The 21,014-nt window shown below is 47.6% G+C and overlaps 1 protein-coding gene across 1 annotated transcript in view; it reads left to right on the top strand.

Moving 5' to 3' along the window:
* The window catches only part of LOC119439798 (pappalysin-2-like), a 52,883-nt gene extending 35,981 nt beyond the window's left edge, over positions 1–16,902 (top strand). Inside the window, exons 7-13 of the mRNA XM_049660886.1 lie at positions 204–349; positions 435–725; positions 3,958–4,260; positions 6,268–6,545; positions 7,301–7,509; positions 12,811–12,949; positions 16,546–16,902. Of these exons, the coding sequence (XP_049516843.1) occupies positions 204–349; positions 435–725; positions 3,958–4,260; positions 6,268–6,545; positions 7,301–7,509; positions 12,811–12,949; positions 16,546–16,902 (1,723 nt within the window). The remainder of the gene's footprint in view (positions 1–203; positions 350–434; positions 726–3,957; positions 4,261–6,267; positions 6,546–7,300; positions 7,510–12,810; positions 12,950–16,545) is intronic.
* The last annotated feature ends 4,112 nt before the right edge of the window (positions 16,903–21,014 follow it).

The following is a 21,014-nucleotide window of genomic DNA, read 5'->3' as shown; positions in this document are numbered from 1 at the left end:
AGAAGGTTCTTGAAAGTGAAAATTGACATTTTTCATTCGGCGAAGTTTTCTTTTAAAATACTCGGGGTTTCTTTGTAGCTTCATGATACAGTCGAGTGGATGACGAATTGCCAATTTCATATATACGTCCCTCTATCTTCGATTGAAATTAGGGCTTTCACTCTCTCTTTTATCGCCTAATGCTCCTATCCGTTTTCTCGCAGATCTTACATCGACGTGAAAGAGTACAAAGAATTACTTGGCCTGAACAACACCATGCATATAAACGTTCTGTTTGCTCACTGGACAGACAAAGATATTATTGGCATTGCTACTTTTCCTTGGGACAAGGATGTGTTTGCAGTTCTAGGTGAGCTCGTTTTTCTGCACGGTTGATTTTTTATTGATTTTTTTCAATGAGCGATGTTTGCAGCTCGGGAACATGGGAAACGCAGGTGGCGTCGTGGTGCAGCCAGAGCAGTTCGGACGCCCTGGCAGCTTGCACACGCTGGTGCACGAGCTGGGACACGTGCTGGGCTTGTGGCACGTACACCGCGGCGTGTCCGAAGTGGAGTGCCACGACCCGTGCCTCGAGGTCCACGCCTCGCTGCTCACCGGAGACCTGTGCGCCGACACGCGGCCCACGCCTCAGAACTACGTGTGCCAGGACCCGCCAGCCACTGCTGCGCGTTGCGCGCTTCCTCGCTTCACGGATACCCCGTTCCACAACTACATGGGTTACGCCGGTATGGTCGCCCACTTTCTTGGGGCCGCCGCCACCTTGTAGGGACCTAAAGCGTACTTCTAAATTACGCGCCTCCAATAACGGAGCGGTAACTCCTACCGTGAGAGTTGGCCAGGTATGAGCTTGAAAGACGCGAAAACGAAATATGGATGCCGACGTCGCCCTGAAATTCCCGTACTGCGCCGCTTGGCCTTATAATTCCCGCACCAGCCCACCGTGGTGTCATGGGTTTTCACAGCGTCTAGTCGGGCCTAGTTAATCGTTTATCGGTAAAGAAGCATCGCATTCAATCCTAAATGAACCAAACATTCAAGCTCTGCAAGTTTTGAAAACGTGTTCCTATGTCGAAATGGTTTGAGTGCGAGAAAATACTATAGAATTGGTGAAGTCGCACTTAAGTAGCGACGCTGAAGTTTCGGTTGGAAATTCAGAAAAAAAAAAGGAAGTGTAGCCTTCATTTTCTTATGAAATAACAAACCTTTTTCTGCAGGATAAATTCAAATAGTGTTGTCAATAGATATTTAACTATCTTAAACTCGTGTACTGTTGCCCTTCAGTGAGCCTTTAGGATTTGCTATGTTCTATTTGGTGGTTTGACAATGTACAATTGAAGTGTGATGCAACGCTAGATGGACTTGTTTATTGATCATTACGATCTCTAAGATATGCCGAAGAGGGAGTTAGCGGACTAAATGTTGGCACTAAATTGAAATACTAACCTATAATATATTAATAGCTTTCGATTTTGTAATATAAAATAGGTGCGTCTTACCATAAGCAGAAGCTTCCTAAGCTACAAGTGAAGCTTGAAAGCCAAGAGGCGACGCCACCTTGATATTCCTGCGCCAGCTGTCAGCCATGTGAAATATTTTACAACGATGGCTCTTGCTTTATTGACCGCTTCTCAGTACTAAAGGATTTCACTGCGCGTTAAATAAACAATGGCTCAACCTGTCAAAAAATATTTCCATTTACGATAAGGATAAACCATTATGGCTGATGACTCATCGGCCGACAGGGGTCGAGGGAGTTGGACCAAATAAGTGAAAATGAAGTAAAACCCTCGACATCACTTTAACCTCATGAAACCATCCGGTTATGACCACAAAACCAATGCCAATAATGGGGTCTAAGCATTGGTAGCTTGACGAATAAGTTCTATTTCTGAAAGAAGATCCTACACTGTCACATCTGTTTCATTTCTACTCTTTTCTTGTCCGTTTCTTCTTTTTTTAATATATGCTCCAGATTACCAACGGTTGATTACATGTGTCGGACAGATTAGGCCGCAAAATTTTCGTTTTGCTGTTTTTTGTCATATGGTAATGCGGTAATTGTAGCGAACGCACCACAGAATTCTGAATTCGGCCGCGTGCAGCTAAAAATTCGGTCGTCATCCGCATGTGACCCGTGAGCTTTATGATGTGCAGCCCTGCATTAAACTGTGGCCCTGATTTATCGAGTGGTCCCGCACACCCTCTTTAGGAGATGGCTCGCGATATTTGTATCTCAAGACCCAATGATAATCGCGCTTGCAATCGCACTGGGTGCGCTGTGTCAGCAAAAAAAAATTCGTTCATTTATTCAGATAAAAAGAAAAGAATATCTCAAAAACGGAGACAATTGATTGAGAGGGGCGTTCATAAAGTTCCTATTATCGGCACGATAAATTTGGATCAGGCGTATACGATAAGCATCAGAATGAGCGCAGGTCTTCATGTACGCATTCACACACGCATTCACGCCGAGCTGGCATGAATGCGGTGAGAATTCCCCAGCTTATGGCACTGTTGGGAAATGGCGCCAGACGATTTCAACGTGGTCAAACAAATCCCGACGACAAAGAAGAGAGTGGCCGACCGTTGCCCGAGGAACCACAAATTGATGCGCAAGTGGAGGCTCTAGTGCTTGATGACCGGCGAATAACTGTTGAACAAATAGTGCTGCATGCAGGCTAACGTGGGTGCGGGCTCATATTAAACTCCCACCTGAGCCTCAACGCTTAATCGCTGTTTCTTCGTAGCAATAATACGAACTTTATTAAAGCGAAGCTTTCTAGGTCTCACTGATTCATCCGCGAGCGCCGAAAACGCACCGCAGGAAATCCAACTTACACAATGGAACTATCTGCGCATCTGCGCACACAATAGAACAACGGTTGCGCATCTGCGCACACAATGGCGCACGACATACGTATCGTAGAACACTACAGTTTACATTCGTAGTTGTACCGATAAGAACAATGGAAGCTGCAGCACCACGCTACCCAGACGAACTGTATATATCTTCATTGCATTACGCGCGTCACGCAATGCATTCCCGGCCGTCACCATGGGTAGGCTGCGGGTGCAGCGCACGACAGAAGAGGCTGCCGTACTCGAATGTAAGCGCGAGCGCGATCGTGCCCGTAAGGCCAATCCGTGTATCGGAAACTGCAGAGCCTCTGACCTTCTGCCGCAGCGATCACAAGGCAATAATGTGCAAGTGTAAAGTCGTCCGTGAAAGTGTGAGTGTGTGCGTGTAATCAACGGCTACATGATCCAAAATAAAGGCTATGCAACTTAACGAAATGTGTCTTCATTCAACTTCAACGTTCAAAAAAATACAATCCTAAACAAGCAAAATGAGTCAAATCACATATGCATCGCGTCGGGTCGACCCGCCGGGGTGGCTCAGTCAGCTAAGGTGTTGCGCTGTTGAGCACGAGGTCGCGGGATCGAATCCCGGCCGTGGCGGCCGCATTTCGATGGAGGCGAAAATGCAAAAACGACCGTGTGCTTGCGTTGTAGTGCGCGTTAAAGAACCCCAGATGGTCAAAATTATTCCGGAGCCCTCCACTATGGCGTGTCTCATAATCAGAACTGGTTTTGGCAAGTAAAACCCCAGAAAAAAAGAAGAAGATCGCGTCGGGTCGCACTGAATTTCTTGGGTACGTTGCGTGGTCGTTGACTTTGATTCAGTTTGCATGGGCGAAAGCTTCGCGTTCCACCATCTTTCTGTAAGAAAGGGGCTTTGATTTTTTTTCTCGTATAATAACATGCCTCCCCGTAAACGTATTACATTTTCCATTACAGTGTAAATTGAATGATTCGTATTTCTTGGTAAAGAAAAGGCGGGAGGCGTTGCCGAGGCGTTCTGATCGCCGGATGGAGAAAAAAAAGCTGAGTAATTTGAAAAATTGCTTCGTATTGAACTAAAAATTGTCCTTAAAGGCTGGTTCTCGTGCTTCGCAGACGACACATGCACGAACATGTTCAGCGCCCAGCAGGCGGCGCGCATGCACTGCTTCGCGGACCTGATGTACGGCGCCTGGCAGCGGACAGACCAGGCGTTCCGGCCAGGTCAGCCGCCCCTGGCACCTGCACCCGTGGCCGTCGACCGCCGTAGTGTCACCCTGTCCTGGGTCCCACCGGCAGCCAGTGCGCAGAGAGGCGAGTGCGCAGCGTGCGACGACAACCGCTCCCTGGCGCAGTTCGCATCGCGGACTACCGACAGTGCCGGCCCAAGGGATTCCTGGGAGGCTCAGCAAGCCACCGGTGCGCCCCTCTCGTCTCTCGTGCTTGCCGTAACCGGAGCTAGATTAAGACATCTCAACGTTCAACTACTATTCATCCTGCGTTGACGCGGAGTATGTTTCGGCACGATTTATTTCCACAGATGCACAATATTGGAGATGACAGTTGGATTAAAAAAAAACTGGATTGAGGGCATTGACTGATGTATCAGTGCCCTAATCCTATGCGATGGTGTTCCAGTTAAATTTGTCCTGCACTGCTTAAGGAGGCATTTTGCTTTAAAAAAAAGCATGTAAAATGACAGTTCTTTGTGCAGCAAGTTTGACACCACTTACCGCAAAACAGGTGTCATTTTCAAAATTTGTTCCAAGTGAATGCCCCTTGTGAACCCACCGGCTTGAATTCACGAATTGCTCCTATGCTCCTAAAGTGGTTCGCTTAAACATCATTTAGCAGAACTTGTTCATTAGGAAATAACGCACTTCTACTTCTTGTACATGTACTGTCCACCTTTTCAAGTAATCCAGGTCAAATAGTATATTTGTGCTATCTGCCACAGCTGATTTTGAACGATGTTAAGATCAAAAATAAGAATAAACGACATGTATAGGACATATGACAGGTACCAGATGTCTTGATTGTCACATAATGAACGCTATGGTTGATTCAGTTATAACCGTATTCATAGAGGGCATTCGTATATCGCTGAAACGGGCATGTTCACACTTGTCGACAATTAATGTGTATTATTCATTCAGCCACATGATGATATAAGTTCGTCGTGATAGCACAGGACACACAGTCCTTTATGCGACGCTCACGCAAATTTCACAACGGAGACCTCCAAATGTCTATGTGCTATGCCCACAAGCACGGACACAGACTTTAAGATCTCAAGTGACATGAAGTAACTACGTATTTTCCTGAAAGTGTCTGTGTTTACATACTTAGGCAATGGCCTGTGTATGTGAACCTGTACATAGTTTCCAAGGCGTATCTGTGCACGTGTTTAACCCAGATCATTCGTGAGAGCTCGCTTCTCTTCAGTAAGATACTTTGTGAGGAGAAGTTCGCTTTCGTAACGTCCTTTGTATGTCACAGAGGATAGACTCTATGCTGGAAGTATGCAAATAAAAAAATTTGCTGGCATCGAATCTTGCCCTTTTGATTCTGCAACAGCCGCTCAAGCGATTAGACCATGCGAATACCGGTTACCTGCTTGCTCATGCATACTACGATCCCTCGCAAAGCCGCCTGCCGCTCACGGTTCAGAGGGCCAACTCTAGTGATGAATAAAGAGTCCTGTAGCAGGACAATTGTGTGGCAGATTTTTCATATAGTAGAAAGCATTGCACCTAGAGAAAATGCAGGTAAATCAATGCAGAAGCGAGTGCAGGCAAGTCAGGTAGTCAAGGGTATAATTGTGAATCTCAAACGTATCAAAAGTAATTCAAAAGTAGCTAAATATTGAGCAGAGCGTTGTCGGAGGCAAGTAATGCGTTAACAAACACATCGGAATAGATCACTGCGACAGAGTACATGAAGCTTTGAGAGGCTATTGGCTGTTTTTATATTATTCGACCACGTGGTAGTTCTATTAAGCTGCCGAATTTTGTATTGCAGCTGGAAGTTCATCACGTCCCTTTGAGCTTGGAATGAACCCGAATTGGCTATTATTCTGTTTTTTTTTAATTCTATGGCATGTCTGCCACATAACAGGGCTCTCCCACACCAAATCCAAGATGTAGGTTTTTCAATCTCTTCGAAGAATTTAAGAGTAGTGTAGCTTTATATGGTTGCAAGATGCAAGTGATCTACGTTCTCTACACAGAATAAGTAACCGCTCCGCCTAGTTAGGCGATTTTTCCCCCATGAGTAAAAAAAGTATGTGTAAATCAAACGCTGTAGCTTTAAAAAAAGCATTTCACCACTGCCAGCGATTTGGGCGTATTCCCACTTTCCAAAGGTGCTCTTCCTAGTGCACAAAAAACTTCACGTGAAGGCATAGAAGGATGCGTCTCCGTGCAGGACCCCCGGATGCCGAAGCGTGCACACTGAGCTACAACGCATGGCTACCAGCCGCCGAGTCATGCGACGAACCACGCGACTGCACGCTCAGCCTAGAGTTCGAGCACAAGGTCGTGCCGTCGGCGCTCTCCGTCTGGCTTCCCTGGAACTCACGGCGGGGGCTTCGAGAACTCGTTCTCTTCTACTCCGACGGTTCCCAAGACGTCATAAAGGGCGTGACAGCGTACTGCGATATGCCCTTCACCATGCCCTTGCACACGGACAAAGAACTTGTAAAGGTGTGTGCATGCAAATGCAAATTGGCGCGCATCCTTTTCTGCCAGCAGCCGGGTATACTGTACTTGTGGTTGGAGGCAGTGTGCATTCCGGTTATTCGCCTTTATGCGACGCTCACGCAAATTTCATGACGGAGAGTTCCAAATGTATATGTGCTATGCCCCTAAATGGGCGTTTTAGAGCCCGGTCAAAGTTCACGACTGTCGTGAATACGAGCAGCAGTCGCAGCTACGACACCGAATGCTTTTCAGGTAAATTAAAGGCTAATAGCGACTTCTCGATCCCGTGTCCGCACGGTTTTTCTGTAGATATAGTGATACCTAAATGTTATTTGTGCATGTTCACTGTATCAAACCAAAATTACTCAGTGTCTTCGCATAAAACTGCGACTGAAGTGGTTTGCAATAGGTCTGTCTTGCGTACAATGTGATCTTTTATGTGATTGTACATGCAGTGGTGCGAATTCGCACTCTATATTAGATTTATTAATCATAAGGGGCGTTTTGTTTTATATTTTCCCGTTAGGGGTTTGTCTCTGCGTGGTAGTGTACCGTCTGTTTCACACTTAGGGGAAAACTCGGAGCACCTTGCAAGGCTCTCCGAGTTTTCCCCTAAGTTTGAAACAGACTACATCCTTTCAATAGACGATCACGGAGTGGACGTGCACTTTCCTGTCAGGTGTTGATACGCATATTGCGATCCCGTTATCCGCGAAGTCTGCTTGAGCTTATTTTGAGCCGTCTCGCAATTTTTCCAGATTCACGCAGTCGCCGCCAGTCCAATGGTTGCGGTGGATGCAGTGCAGGTGACGTCGGCGGCGAACCACGCATCGTGTGCGACGTGCAAGCCGCTTCGTTATCGGGTTTTCCGTAAGCCGCCTTTCTCTTCAGCGGACTCCAAGCTATCCGATGGCCTTCGTTTCACGGACACGTGCGTACGCCACACTTTTCATCAATTTCGCTTTTTGCCCTGGAAAGATGATATGCCGCTGAAATATATGCACACTGAGACACACTATTGCTGCCTTCTTCTAACGCCCTCCCGCCAAAGAGAGGAAAAAGCTATTGCCCATTTTAACAATTCCGGATTTTTTTTTACAATATTCGTGCTGAATTGACAGGAAATCGGCATCATGTCAAACATATCAGTATAGCATAAATCGATCGGTAGCATTCGAAACTTACCTAAAACATAAAATCAGAGTGCATGTGTGCATTCGTTCGTTGTTGTTGTTGTTATTGTTGTTGTTGTTGTCCATATTAACTGTTCGTAGTCCGTGAGTTGATCTGTCCGTATACTGGCACCACCTCTAAGCATGTGCTCTGAACGTGCACAGCCACAGCAGAGGGTGAACCTTCGCCGCAGACGCGGAGGTGGCGCCCTTTGGGCACTTCATAGGTCCTCAGGTGCTGGGCCCAGGCCAAAGTTACAGAAGGTGTAAGGGCCACCCCAGCCCGACGTTTCCGAAGCGACTTCCTCCACCCGAGTTAGATTACGAGGAAGGGATCAGACACATTAGGATTAGAGCACGTGTGTCCCACCGAAGAAGAGCTTTTCGGCCTATAAAAATAGAGCGGGGCTTTCCACCGTGGAGTGATAAAGGTCTTTACTTCCATAGAAAAACCTCTTGTGAGGTGTTCATCAAGGAACCAATGGAATCAAGGAACCAATGTGAGAGCTATACAAATAAAAGACCTCTTCTAAAGAAATTAGTGTCTGACTAGCTGGCGAGCTTTCGCAGTTTTTGGTGGGCTTCCACAAACAAGGGCACAAAGACAAACACGCCACCCGCGTTCGTCGTCTCCGTGTCCCTTTTTCTGCGACCGACGTTTAAAGCCGTAAAGTGGGTTTGCTGTGTCCGTCTTTTCTTTACACCGCCGTTGTCAGGCCACTTCCTTTGTCATCTTCAACTTCACCTTCACCTATGTGGGGAAGAAAAAACATCGACCACTATCGCTGGCACTAAAAATAGCCACTCAAATGTCCACTTTTGGCCCTACAGCAATGTGCAGTTAGGAGCTGGACGCGCTGGCCACTATCCCGTCAGGTAACGTTCAACAACCGTGCTCGGAGGGTGGGGGGGGCTTGTTTCTGTTCAGGGTTTTGTGCGCCACGCAGACTATAAAAGTGGTCGCGTTTGTGTATGTATTATGGAGCGCACAGTGAGCAGTACTGGAACGGATGAAGGCGACATTGTCCGCACCGCCAAGACGAGCAGAGCAAAAAGAAAAAATGGGGAGAAGGCAGGGATATGTTAACCTGAAAGAGGTATGGTTCTTGTTGTATTTAGAACACAGAGGAACGATGCATCTGATGCCTGAACATCATCTTCTTTATTTTGTGTCGCCGCGCCACCATCCTCATCTTCTTTCCTATACAACATTTTCCCGGTTGATTAAAAAAAACTATTGCTTGCGTAACGCATAGTCCCTGAGCTTCAACGGAGTTCTTTTAACTCGTGCGCTCTTCCGTGGGGGTTGGCCGGTCATTTTGTCCTGCAGTGAAGACGGCTGAGTACTTGACTCACTGCTGGCTTGTGCTGCTATTTCTTGCCGTGGCGTATATGGACAGTCAGCATGTTGTTCACTCGCAGGAAATGCACTACCTTGAAGAGACTCGTCAGATAGTGGTAGAGTCCATTCTAGAATACCAGGTCGATTGCCTGTGAACTTCTCCGCAGCTTCTGGATGCATCGCTTGAAATTTGGAGGCGTTCCACACTCGACCGGCATCCAAAAGAAATGAAGCTGGCCCTCGTTGCTCAATAATCTGCTTCGGTTTCGAAAAGCGCGAAGATATTTTCCCGTGAACTGACGACTTTCTCACGCGGACGTAGTCGCCGACGGCAAAGTGTCTTGTCCGGGCTCCGCGACGGCAGTCTGTGTAAAGTTTGGAAGATGCTTGGTTTTGTCTGACACGTTGGCGCAGCCATTTCATCGCTTGTGCTGGATTTTCGTGAAATGAAGAATCCGGTAATTCAACAATGCTTAAGCGTGTTCGTGGCAGTCGTCCATGCAGCAAAACGGCGGGTGCAACTCCCGTTGTGGCGTGAGCTGTGCAGCGGTAGACCCCCAAATAGTCTGTCACGGCGACAGGGATATCACGCCGCTCGTATACTGCCATCTGGACAACAGATTTGAGGACTCTGTTGAACCTTTCTACAAGCCCGTTTGCTTGCGGGTAGTAAACAGAAGAAAAGCAATGGCGTATGCCACGTTCCTGAAGGAATTCTTCAAATTCAGCCGAGCTGAACTGCGGTCCGTGGTCGGAAACTATTTCACTCGGGTAGCCTTCACGAGAAAACACTTGTAGCAGAAAGTTCTTGACCGTCGCCGTAGAAACTTGTCTTGAAAAAAAAACTTCTGGCCATTTGCTGTGATAATCAATAAGCGTCACTGCATAACGGCATTTGATGGGAGCTTGCTCAAATGGGCCAATAATATCAATGGCAATCTTCTCCCAAGGGTTGTCAGGGAAAGCTACTGGCTGCATAGGTGCTACGGTTGGCCGTGCTGATTTGTCACATGACTGGCAAACAACACATGTTTTAACCAGTTGTTGTACGTGGTTATCCATTCGGGGCCACCAGTACAACTCTCGCAAACGGGTTTGCGTACGACTGATCCCCGTATGTGATTCTTGTGCGACTTCCACTAAACGACGAGTAAGGATACTTGGAATTACGATCCTGTCACCACGGTAAAGCAAGTCATGTACAATAGATAGTTCTGTACGTACATGAAAATATGGCATTAGCTCCGCTTCCAGAGATTTTATATCCAGGTCAAGAGGACAAAACCAAGTCCCTTACTTTTGCGATTGTACTGGCAGATGCACTCTCCGCTTGTAATTCTGCAATGGTTAACATCGGAGAAAGACGGCAAACAAACTCATCTTCAGCAATCTCATTGGTTTCTCCTTGCAAAGGCAATCGAGAGAGCGCATCAGCCACCACATTATCGCTTCCCTTACGGTACTCTACGGTGTAGTTGTAACAAAGAAGTCGCGCTGACCAACGTGAAATTCGCAATGGCCGATGTCTAACACCTTTGGTTGACAGCAAGGTGACAAGATCACTGTTGTCGGTTCGCAAGACAAATGGGCGACCCCAAAGGTACACGTGCCAATGTTCACAGGGCCCAAACACATGCTAAGACTTCACGTTCGCCTGCAGAGTACTTCCTCTCTTGTGGGCTCAAGGTACGGGAGGCAAAGGCAACCGTCTGCAGAATTCCCTTGTTATCTCGTTGCAGCATAACGCCCAGTCCATACCCGGAGGCATCGGTCGTGACGATGGCGGGTAGGTTCGGGTCAAAGAAATGTAGAACCTTACAAGTTGTCAGCAGTGATTTCAAACGTAAGAAACTCTCGTCGCCAGCTGGCGTCCAAGCAAATGGCTCGTTGCCTCGAAGCAATGCCCGTAAAGGTTCCACAACATCCGAAAAATGGGGTATGAACTTGGAATAAAATCCCTCCAGACCAAGCAGGGAACGAAGTTCATTGATGTTTGAAGGCGCCGGAGCTTCTTTCATCGCTTGGATAGATGACGCTAGTGGAAAAAGTCCTTTGCCCTTCACAACATGTCCCAGAAACGTTAGTTCCGTGACGTCGAAAACGCACTTCTGGTTGAGTTTCAGGCCCGCTTTAGAAAGCCGTTGCAAAACGATGCGAAGATTTGAAAGATGGTCTGCTCGAGAACGACCATATACGATAATGTCGGCGATGTAGAAAAGTACACCTTTGCACCCTTTCAGTATGAGATGCATCATCTTTTGAAATGCTGACGGGGCTGAAGCCAAGCCGAAACATACTCTCTTAAAACGAAAAAGCCCGTCGTGCGTGATGAAGGTAGTCAGATCACAACTCTCAGGATCGAGCTCTAGTTGATGGTAGGCAGACGCCAAATCCACCTTCGAGAATCGCTTGGCGCCAGCTAAGCTGAGCAGCAGCTCGTCTGTCTGTGGTAGTGGAAGGCTGTCAACAATTATAGCTTTATTGGGCTCTCGCAGATCAACACACATTCCTATTGAACCATCCTGCTTGCGAACGACCACTATAGGAGAAAGCCACTGAGAGGCGTCAACGCGCTCGATTATGTGTTGGGCTTTAAGTTTCTGCAGCTCAGCCGACACTTGTTCACGAAGGGTAAACGGCAGCCATCGGAGCTTGCTGGCAACGGGTGGAACGGAATCACGAACCTTAACTTTGTGTTTGAATCCTTTGGCAAGTCCAAGCTGCTTGTCAAAGAGGTGTTCATACTCTGAACGTAGCTCAGCTGGCAATGTAGGAATGCTGGAGGCCAATGCAAGACACTGAAACGATTTACCTTCAATATTCCTTTGTATTGCCGCAATGGCGTCTAAGCCCAGTACAGTGGTGCCTTCAGATACAACATACAGAAGAATACAAGCAGTTCTGTCTTGGAACGCAGCTGAAGCGACAAAACATCCTCGAACACTTATCTTTGACTTGGAGTAGTTGAAAAGCTGCACTTAGGTAGGTTTCAAAGGGTATGTGCTTGCAAAAAAACTGGATGATAGAGTTCTTCAGCCAGATAGTGACAGACGATCCCGTATCAACTAGAAACGAGATAGGGCGACCTTCCACAGCGACGGATGCGTTAATGCCATGCTTGTTTCCATTGACAACACAAACTGTTTTTCCGCTACTCTCGGGGAGCTAGCGTCGTCGTCGTCATCAACTTGTCGAACTTTAGCTGAATATCCAGACGACCTACACATAAAATCTAAATCTTCTCGCAGGGACATCTGCGCTTGCGGGCCTTACATGCAGGACTATTTGCAAGATGATCAGTCGCTCCACAACGAAAGCAAGCTCGAAGGTTCGTGGTACCTTGTACGGGATCCTCAGATGCTTTGGCTTTGCACTTATTACAAGTTGTGCGTTCATTTGGTTGACCAAGAAGAGCTTTGCGCTGTTTTAACGTGACGAACTTAAGCATCGTCGCAAAATTCCTTAGCATGACTCACGGCTTCTTCGTACTGATTAGCAATTGTTATAGCTCGTGAGAGCGTCAGTGATGAGCCCTAAAAAGTAACCGCTCACGTAAATGATGATTCGTCGTTTTCGAGACAAACTGATCACGTAGCATCTCATCAGCGAGGCTTCCAAAATTACAGTCTGCAATGAGGATTTGTAAAGCAGAGACGTATTCTTCCGCTGTTTCACCTACATGCTGGGCACGGTGACTGAACCGTTGTCGAGCCACGATGACGTTGACTGAACGCTTGAAATGATCCGAAAGCAGGGCGATTGCAGAGTCATACGCGTCATTCGTCGACCCGGTGTCACCTGTGCTCGAAGCACTAGTAGCGAGAGCAGAGCCAGACTGCAAGTCCGCTGGCTTCAGTGTAGAGAAGATCCGCTGTCCCTCCATACCAAGACATGTGAGCAGGATAGCTTTTCGGCGTTCGGTTGGAAGCTCTGAATCTCCAGAAGCCACCATGTACGTCTGAAAGGCCTGCTTCCACTGGTCCCATGGGACAGCCAGAGGACCAGGCGAAGGCAGGAAAGGCGGTGGCGGTTGCAATCCCGGAATGCTCATTGTGGTGATGCAGCAGAAATCACCACGACTCTTGCTCTTGCATAGGTTGAAATCTCGTCGCCAATATGTTGTATTTAGAACACAGAGGAACGGTGATGATGCCTCAACACTAGGCACAACCCACTGAGGGGGATAGGCCATGAACCGGGTGGTATTATGATAGAAATTTAAAATAAATTAATTTATAAATACATAAGTATAAAAATGAAAATAAATAACTTATTGAAAATGATAAATAAAGCAATAATAAAAGAATTAAATAGTCTATACAAAGTTAGTCAGCCTTGCCTGAATAGGAATAGTAATACGAATTTAATAATAAATAAAACACAGCAAAGGAAATACGTAGATTTTGAATAATAATAATACTAATAATATAATTGTGGTTTTGTGACTACTTTTTGAATTTGCTAAATCTATAATTTATTGAAGGATAAGTAAATCAATCATATAAAAATGGGAAAATAATAATAAGGGAATTTTTTGTGTCACGTAGAAAATTATAAATGGCTCCATCTAATGCCTGAACATCATCTTCTTCATTTCTTGTCCCCGCAACCATCCTCATCTTCTTTCCTATATAACACTACCGCCGCCCGATTCATCGCCGATCCCTCATAGTGCGTTGAGCTACACCCCATAGGCACCAAACCAAACGAAATTTTCACTGCGTTCATTGTCCTTTCTTCTATGCGGAGTAGGAGCACAACGAGAAAGGTACCTCGCGATCTCCCTTTTCTCACAAAATGTTTTAGGGGCGAAGCTCCTTAGGGTCGAGCCTTGTCGCTCGTCGCGCCGTCGTAGCCACGCTAGTCTTCGCCGCTCCCGCTAGAGGCGTAGCTGTGCTCTCTTTCTCTCTCGTTCCCGACGCTCGCTCTCTCTTTCTCGTCCGTACCTGGGGTGTTGCGGTGTACAAGGGCGTTCGTTTCTCTTTCTCCTTCTCTCTCGTTCCCGACGCTCGCGCGCTCTCTCTCTCTCTCGTCCGTAGCTATACTCGGCGACAGCTTTTCTTGACAGCACTGTGGAAGCTACAGAGCCGAACCGCCTGCATGCGCGCGCGCCACGAAATAGTACCTGTTTTATTTTCTGATTCTGAGAGTTACTTGGCCCGAATAAATAAAACTTTCCTAATTATAAATATAAAACGAGTATAGGAAGCTGTTCATGAAAAAAAAAGTTATCGTGCGCAATAATATTTTTGTTTTTTATTCCTTGGACGGCACCACGTTTTTCGCGCCGCCTGCTGGTTGCTCTCACAGTAAACATGGCGTCCCCGGTGCCGGCGGTACCGTGTGTGGCCGCAAACTCTCCTTTTCGTTCTCCGAGGAGGCTATACTCTAAATGTGGCAAGAAGTGGGTGTCCAAACAAACCAAGCAGGTTATCTGCAATGTCTACGCTGGAGTAAAGCGCCATCAGCCCGAGCTGTCGACGAATTCTGTGTGCCGGACTGTCGCGGAGCTCACCGGAGTGAGTTACGAACGGTAACTATAATCAAGGCTGAAGCTCTGCGGGCCTCACTCTCCTCTCCAAAGCGTAAGAAACTAGATATCTCGGGTGAAGCTGGGAAGCGCATGACCGCCAAGACGAGGCTGCTGCGTTACGACACGTTTGCGTTGGCAGCATTGCCGCGCAAAGTGCACAGCATGCGCATTTCATGCACAGCATGCGCAGCATTTCATGCGCATGAAATGCCTACGTCCGAGAAGCTACGCAACGAGGTGGTCGGCGACCCTGACATGGACATGCCGACGATCAGCACTCGCACGATGCAATGAATGCTGAACGACTTGGGGTTCGTCTTCCGAAAGAGAAAAAGGAATTCCGCATTGCTCGAAAGAGACGACATCGTTGCTTGGCGTCGAAAGTATCTCTGAACAATCCGAGAAATGCGGAGGCAGCAGCGGTAAGTTCTTGCGTTCTTTTGATTTCTGCAAACTTTCGTTGCGCGTGCTTGTTGGTAAAAGTGTAGATGCAAATGTTGAGCATGCGTGTGCACCTAACGGTGAGCGAAAACGAGAGGTATGCTTTGCATCAGAGATCGCTAAACGCGTGCTGTTTACGCGAGTGATCGAAAGCCTTACATTGTCCTAACTTAAGTCGCAACGAAATTCTGCAGTAAAAATAAGGTAGCTGTTCATGTTTGCGCTTGTACGGTGGAAAATAGTATCAGCCGAGGATGCGATGATCTGTGCCGAAGATGTAACTGAGCGTTTCGCTATTGCAGAATTTTTGTCGCATTGTTTTGGAAGATTTACTGCCTTTTTTTTTCGCGTAGGAGCAAGGAATCTAAATGACTTGAAGAAAAGAATAGCTAATTTTATTCAGCGAATATGCTGTGCACATAATTGGGGATATCGTTTCATTAGCTTTTATGAGCAGCCTGAAACATGTTTTTTAAACATCCGCTTCAGTCTTTGTAAGGGGAAGTTTTTACCTGCTCATCTTTGTTATATGTATTCACATGGTTTTTGTCAGTGGATTCTTCGCGCTGTAACACAGGCACAACTTTGAATCAGGCCGCTGGTTTATTAATGGGCTGTTGCCAGTAAAGGTAAGCTCTTAACTATACGACCGATTTCTTTCTTTTACAGCTATATACTAGAGCACTGCACGGCCGATTTTTGCGGCCCGGGCCCGGCCCGGGCCCGTTTTTACATTGGGCGGCCCGCCCGAGCCCGATCAAAACATTTATGGCGAGACCCGGGCCCGGCCCGGGCCCGGAAATAATCTACGTTACCCGCCCGCCCGGCCCGCCACCCCTTTACCTTAAGCCCGAGCCCGGCCCAAGCCCGACTCGAAACCGGCTCGAACCCGGCCCGAGACAGAAAAATACAGGTTTTTCAGAGTTGAGAAGACCGAGAATAACTCGCAGAAAGCCCGAGCCCGGCCCGGGCCTGCGTCAAAAAACTCGAGCCCGGCCCGGGCCCGGGTCAAAAAGCAGACGCCATGCCCGAGCCGGCCCGAGCCCGTGAAAAACTCCTCTACCCGGCCCGGCCCGCTCACGGGTCGGGCGGGCTCGGGCTTTCGGGTAAGCCCGAGCCCGTGCAGTGCTCTACTATATACTACCTTGATGAGACCTGGGTAAACGCTGGCCACACTAAGAGACCGGCAGTGCGGAAGGCTTTGTTGATGGAGCCGCCCTAGTGTTTTGTGCCAAGAAGGGCGCTGATGATTACCACACAGAAATGGATGCCCCGCGTTTTCAAAAATGGTTTGTTGAACAGTTGCTACCGAGCATCAAGCCACGCAGTGTGATTGTGATGGATAATGCGTCGTATCACAGTGCTCAAGTTTAAAAGGTGCGAAGTTCATCATCAAGAAAAGCCGGCATCCAGTGCTGGTTGAAATCGAAAAGTATCCCTTTTTCGGGTGACGAACTGAAGAGCGCACTGCTGCAGCTCTTTAAGCAGCATAAGCACATGTTCCTTGCTTACCAGATTGACACACTTGCCAGCGCTGCCGGTCATGAGGTTGTGCGCTTGCCTCCTTACCACTGCGAGCTCAATCCAATAGAGCGTGTGTGGAGCCAGGTCAAAGGCTATGTTGCTTCGAAGAACACTGACTTCAAGATCGATTCAGTCGAGAAGCTGCTGCTGGAAGGAATCGCAGGTGTGACCCTGCAGAACTGGTTCCGAGACTGCACTCATTTGATAAGGCTTGAGGATGAGGCATGGGAGCGGGACGGCATTATAGACAGCCAAAGAGAAAGTCTCATAATTTCTTTGGGCACAGATTCGAGTACTTCTGATGAGCCGAGCAGCTCTGACATGAGCGGAATTGATGAACTGCCATGAGCAATCGATTACACGCGTGCTTAACCAGAAACTGTGATATTGCTCTTGAGGTGCGTCAGTCACTGCTATTTATTAACACTTTTATTGCTTATTGAGTTCATTTTAATTTAATCTGCTCATCGCTCTATGTTTCGTTGCACTTCGTTTATGTTCTGGTTACGTTACCGTGATGTGATAATAATTGTTGGGGTATTGTGTGCCAAAACGACGATGTTATTATGCGACATGCCGTGCTAGAGGGTTGTACAAGTTTTGACCACCAGGTGTTGTTTAACATGCACCGAAACATATGTACACGGGCGTCTGGCATTTCTGATCCATTGAAATGAGACAGACTCAAACCTGTGCTTTTTGTGTCAGCGGCCGTGTACTGTGCACTGTACTGTCACGGCGGCTGTGATGTGATGATGTATCGCAGCCGTTATTATTACATTATACGCTGCATCAGCGAGAAGCACATTTCTTAGTTGAGCATTGAAGTGTTAAAAATTGTGTTCATTTTTCTGTGTGATCTCATGGCAATTGTTTTTGATGCCTTGTTTCATTGCTGTCTCAATGGGACCCGAAAGTGTGATACCGCTTCTTGTCATTGTTTTGTTTTTCATTTACTCATTTCCTAATGTATTCTACCATCTCATTCTTCGTTATCAATGTGTTCCTGCTCTTACCGATTTTAATTTGTTTATTATAAATGGTTCTTATGGCAAGCAATGCTAGCAACGAGTTATGGGTATCACATTCTGTGCCACAAGTACAAAAATGTTATGTTGACATAGAGTGCCAGCAAAAAGTTATGGCTATCACGTTCTGTGCCTCAAGTGCGAAATGTTATGTTAATAATAATTGATGGGGTTTACCGTCCCAAAACCACGATATAATTATGAGAGAGGTCGTAGTGAAGGGCTCCAGAAATTTTGACCACCTGGGTTTTTTTAACGTGCACCTAAATCTAAATACACGGGCCTGGAAAATTTTCGCGTATAGCTGTGATGCAATAAAAGATATGAACTGTTTTTATGTATTATTTTTTTTTTCTACTAATAACAATTGGTATTATGGACAATACCTGTTACATACTGCATGCACAGGGATGGAAAAAACATCGACGGCCATCACACACATGAAGGTGCTTGACCAGCGAAGCTCGATAAAAGAATCTGTATCAGTCTCTATTCAATTAATCGTACACTCTCTTAAAATCTTCCAATTCAGCGGCATCATGGTACTTGCGTATTTTAGCTGCGGTGTTGCTTGGCCACATTCGTCACCTTGCATAGTTTGCATAGCTATTATATTGTCACGGGGTCGTGACGCTGATGAAGGCAGCAGTCGGCCGGTAAACGGAAAGTCAGATTACAGCAATACACACTGGCACTGATAGCGGCGAGTACAGCATCGGCCGTGGAAAAGCGGATCATCGTTGGGACGCGCCGTCTTTTATACATCACGCATCGAACTTTCCAGCCTTATTCACTGGTGGTCCGCACAAACTGAAATAAGCTTGACTGTTCGCGTCTTGCGCGCAATCTTAACAAAACGATGTACTACACTTGTGAAGCTTCTCGAACACTGAGGCGCAGTCTGCGCCGATCATTGCTGACAATCTTTGTGGGCGTAAACCGAATACAGCAAAACTGAAACAAGACACGCGCGTGGCAGGATCGTGCCGCAACCGGCCGTCCTTCTCGCCTGTACCAGGGCTTAATACTGTAAACGTTAACATTCGATCACGAGTGGCGCTTACCCGTATATCCTGGGCTGCCACACTTTTTGTTGACTGAACACGGAACCTAAGCTTCACTGTTATGAAGGTTGAATAATGCTGGGAAAACCTTCTGTACAGCGGAAAGTTTTCTGTGTACCAGTATATATACAGGACAATAATTAGCTGCATGTATGCAAACTCATCAAAGTTTACCTCTAACGTTCCCATTTTGCATGCATATGTTTCGCTAAACACACTAGAGCTGCGAACTAGCGAAAACCGAAACTAGAACTGAAATCGTCTGCAAGCTGCCGGACTACTTGCGTAGTAACACAAATGTGCGAAGGCCCCGCCTCCGTAGCCTTCGCTCCAATGTCAAGAAAAGCTGTCGCCGAGTATAGATAGGGGCGCCGCGGTGCACAATGGCGTTCGTTCCCAACGTGCGCTCTTTTTCTCTCTCGTCCGTACCATGTTACGGTTGACGTACGACAGCCCGTTTAAAAGGATTAACGGAGGAGGTCTCCCCATCGTGCTTGGTTGTCGCAGGCGGGACGTCCCGATCCTTTTGTGCGCAGGTGCGGGGAGGAGATTAACCCCGCCTTCTACGAAACGTTCTTCCGGAGCATCTGGAACGCAGTAGTCTGATCCCTTTGTGTACAGGTGCGGGGACTGGGACGCCCGAGTTGTAGATCCTTTTGTGTGCATGTGCGTGGGAGGCGAATAGGCCTGCCTTCCACGAATAACGTCTTCCTGGAGCCTCGGGTTGCCGCCAGCGGAGGCAAGCCCGGGAAACGTCGCCTAGGGGAGCTGTCCACCTTCCGCGAATGACGTTCTTCGGGAACTTCGGGTTGCCACCAGCGGGGACAAGCCAGGGAAACGTCACCTAGGCGAGAGGGAGATGCTGCCGCACCCCCCCCCCAACTGGAATTGCCTGTCACGTGACTGGAGCGAAACCCCGCCTCATTGTTAGAGGGCCCATTTAAGCGGCCCCGCCATGTATTTTATTCATTCATTCTCTTCTTTGCAATCCTTCAACATGAAATAAACCGTGCAAGTTTCGCACTTAAAATCGTCTCGCCCTGCCTGGTCGCCATGATCTACCGGACGCCTACAGCCTGCCGGCAGCGCTACGCTACCTAGAAGAGATGCCGGTCGAGGTTGTAGTAGCAGGCGCCCCAAAACTGGCGGATCGCGGTAGGATGGAACCGGACATCAACGCGAGCCTCAACAACTGGTGGCAGCGGTGGGATGCGCTACCCTGGAGGTCCCAACTTTGGATAACATCTAAGAGAACTTCTCCTCTTGGTCCTGGTGACAACTTCGGAAGGAAGGTGTCAGGATTCATGACTGCATATGGTGAGTGCACGGCTTTTCTTCACAGAGATATCACTAGGCTTACGTATTTTTGGGAAGTACAGAGCAGTGATTTTCTTTAACCGTTGACGGAAGTTTGGAGTACGTCGAGGTTGTTATATAGTGAAGAGTTAGCAGCACTAAGGGCAGCCATGAACCTGAAGGCACTAAAGAAGCCGGAATTGTTAAACTTGGCCAGAGAGTTGGGCCTCCAAATTGCCGAATCGAAGAGAAAGCCGGAGATCATTGAGGCGATCGAAGCAGTCGGGGCAGATGACGATGAACTTGAGGAATGTTTAGAAAGCATTGAGCATAATGAGGAAGAACGCAAGCGCCTAGAGGCTAAAGAAGAGCACGAGAGGGAACACAAAACGAAAACGGGAAGACACGAGAGGGAACAGGAAGAAAACGGAAAGAGCACGAGAGGAAAGCAGGAAACGAAAACGGCAAAGAGCAACGAGAGGGAACAGGAACGAAAACCGGAAAAGAGCACGAGAGGGAACAGGACGAAAACGGAAAGAGCACGAGAGGGAACAGGAACGAAAACGGAAAGAGCACGAGAGGGAACAGGAACGAAACGGAAAGAGCAACGAGAGGGAACAGGAACGGAAAACGGCAAGAGAACGAGAGGGAACAGGAACGAAAACCGGAAAGAGCACGAGGGGAACAGGAACGAAAACGGAAAGAGCACGAGAGGGAAAGAGAACGAAAACGGAAAGAGCACGGGAGGGAAACAGGAACGAAAACGGTAACGAGCCACGAGAGGGAACAGGAACGAAAACGGAAAGAGCACGAGAGGGAACAGGAACGAAAACGGAAGAGCACGAGAGGGAACAGGAACGAAAACGGAAGAGCACGAGAGGGAACAGGAACGAAAACGGAAAGAGCACGAGAGGGAACAGGAAACGAAAACGGAAAGAGCACGAGAGGGACAGGAACGAAAACGGAAAGGAGCACGGAGGGAACAGGAACGAAAACGGAAAGAGCACGAGAGGGAACAGGAACGAAAAACCGGAAAGAGCACGAGAGGGGAAAAGGAACGGAAAACGGAAAG

Source organism: Dermacentor silvarum, chromosome 1 (genome assembly GCF_013339745.2).
Source record: "Dermacentor silvarum isolate Dsil-2018 chromosome 1, BIME_Dsil_1.4, whole genome shotgun sequence".
NCBI classification, from domain to species: Eukaryota; Metazoa; Arthropoda; class Arachnida; order Ixodida; family Ixodidae; genus Dermacentor; species Dermacentor silvarum.
Note: the sequence above shows the minus strand (reverse complement) of the source record. Positions and strands in the feature narration are given on the sequence as shown.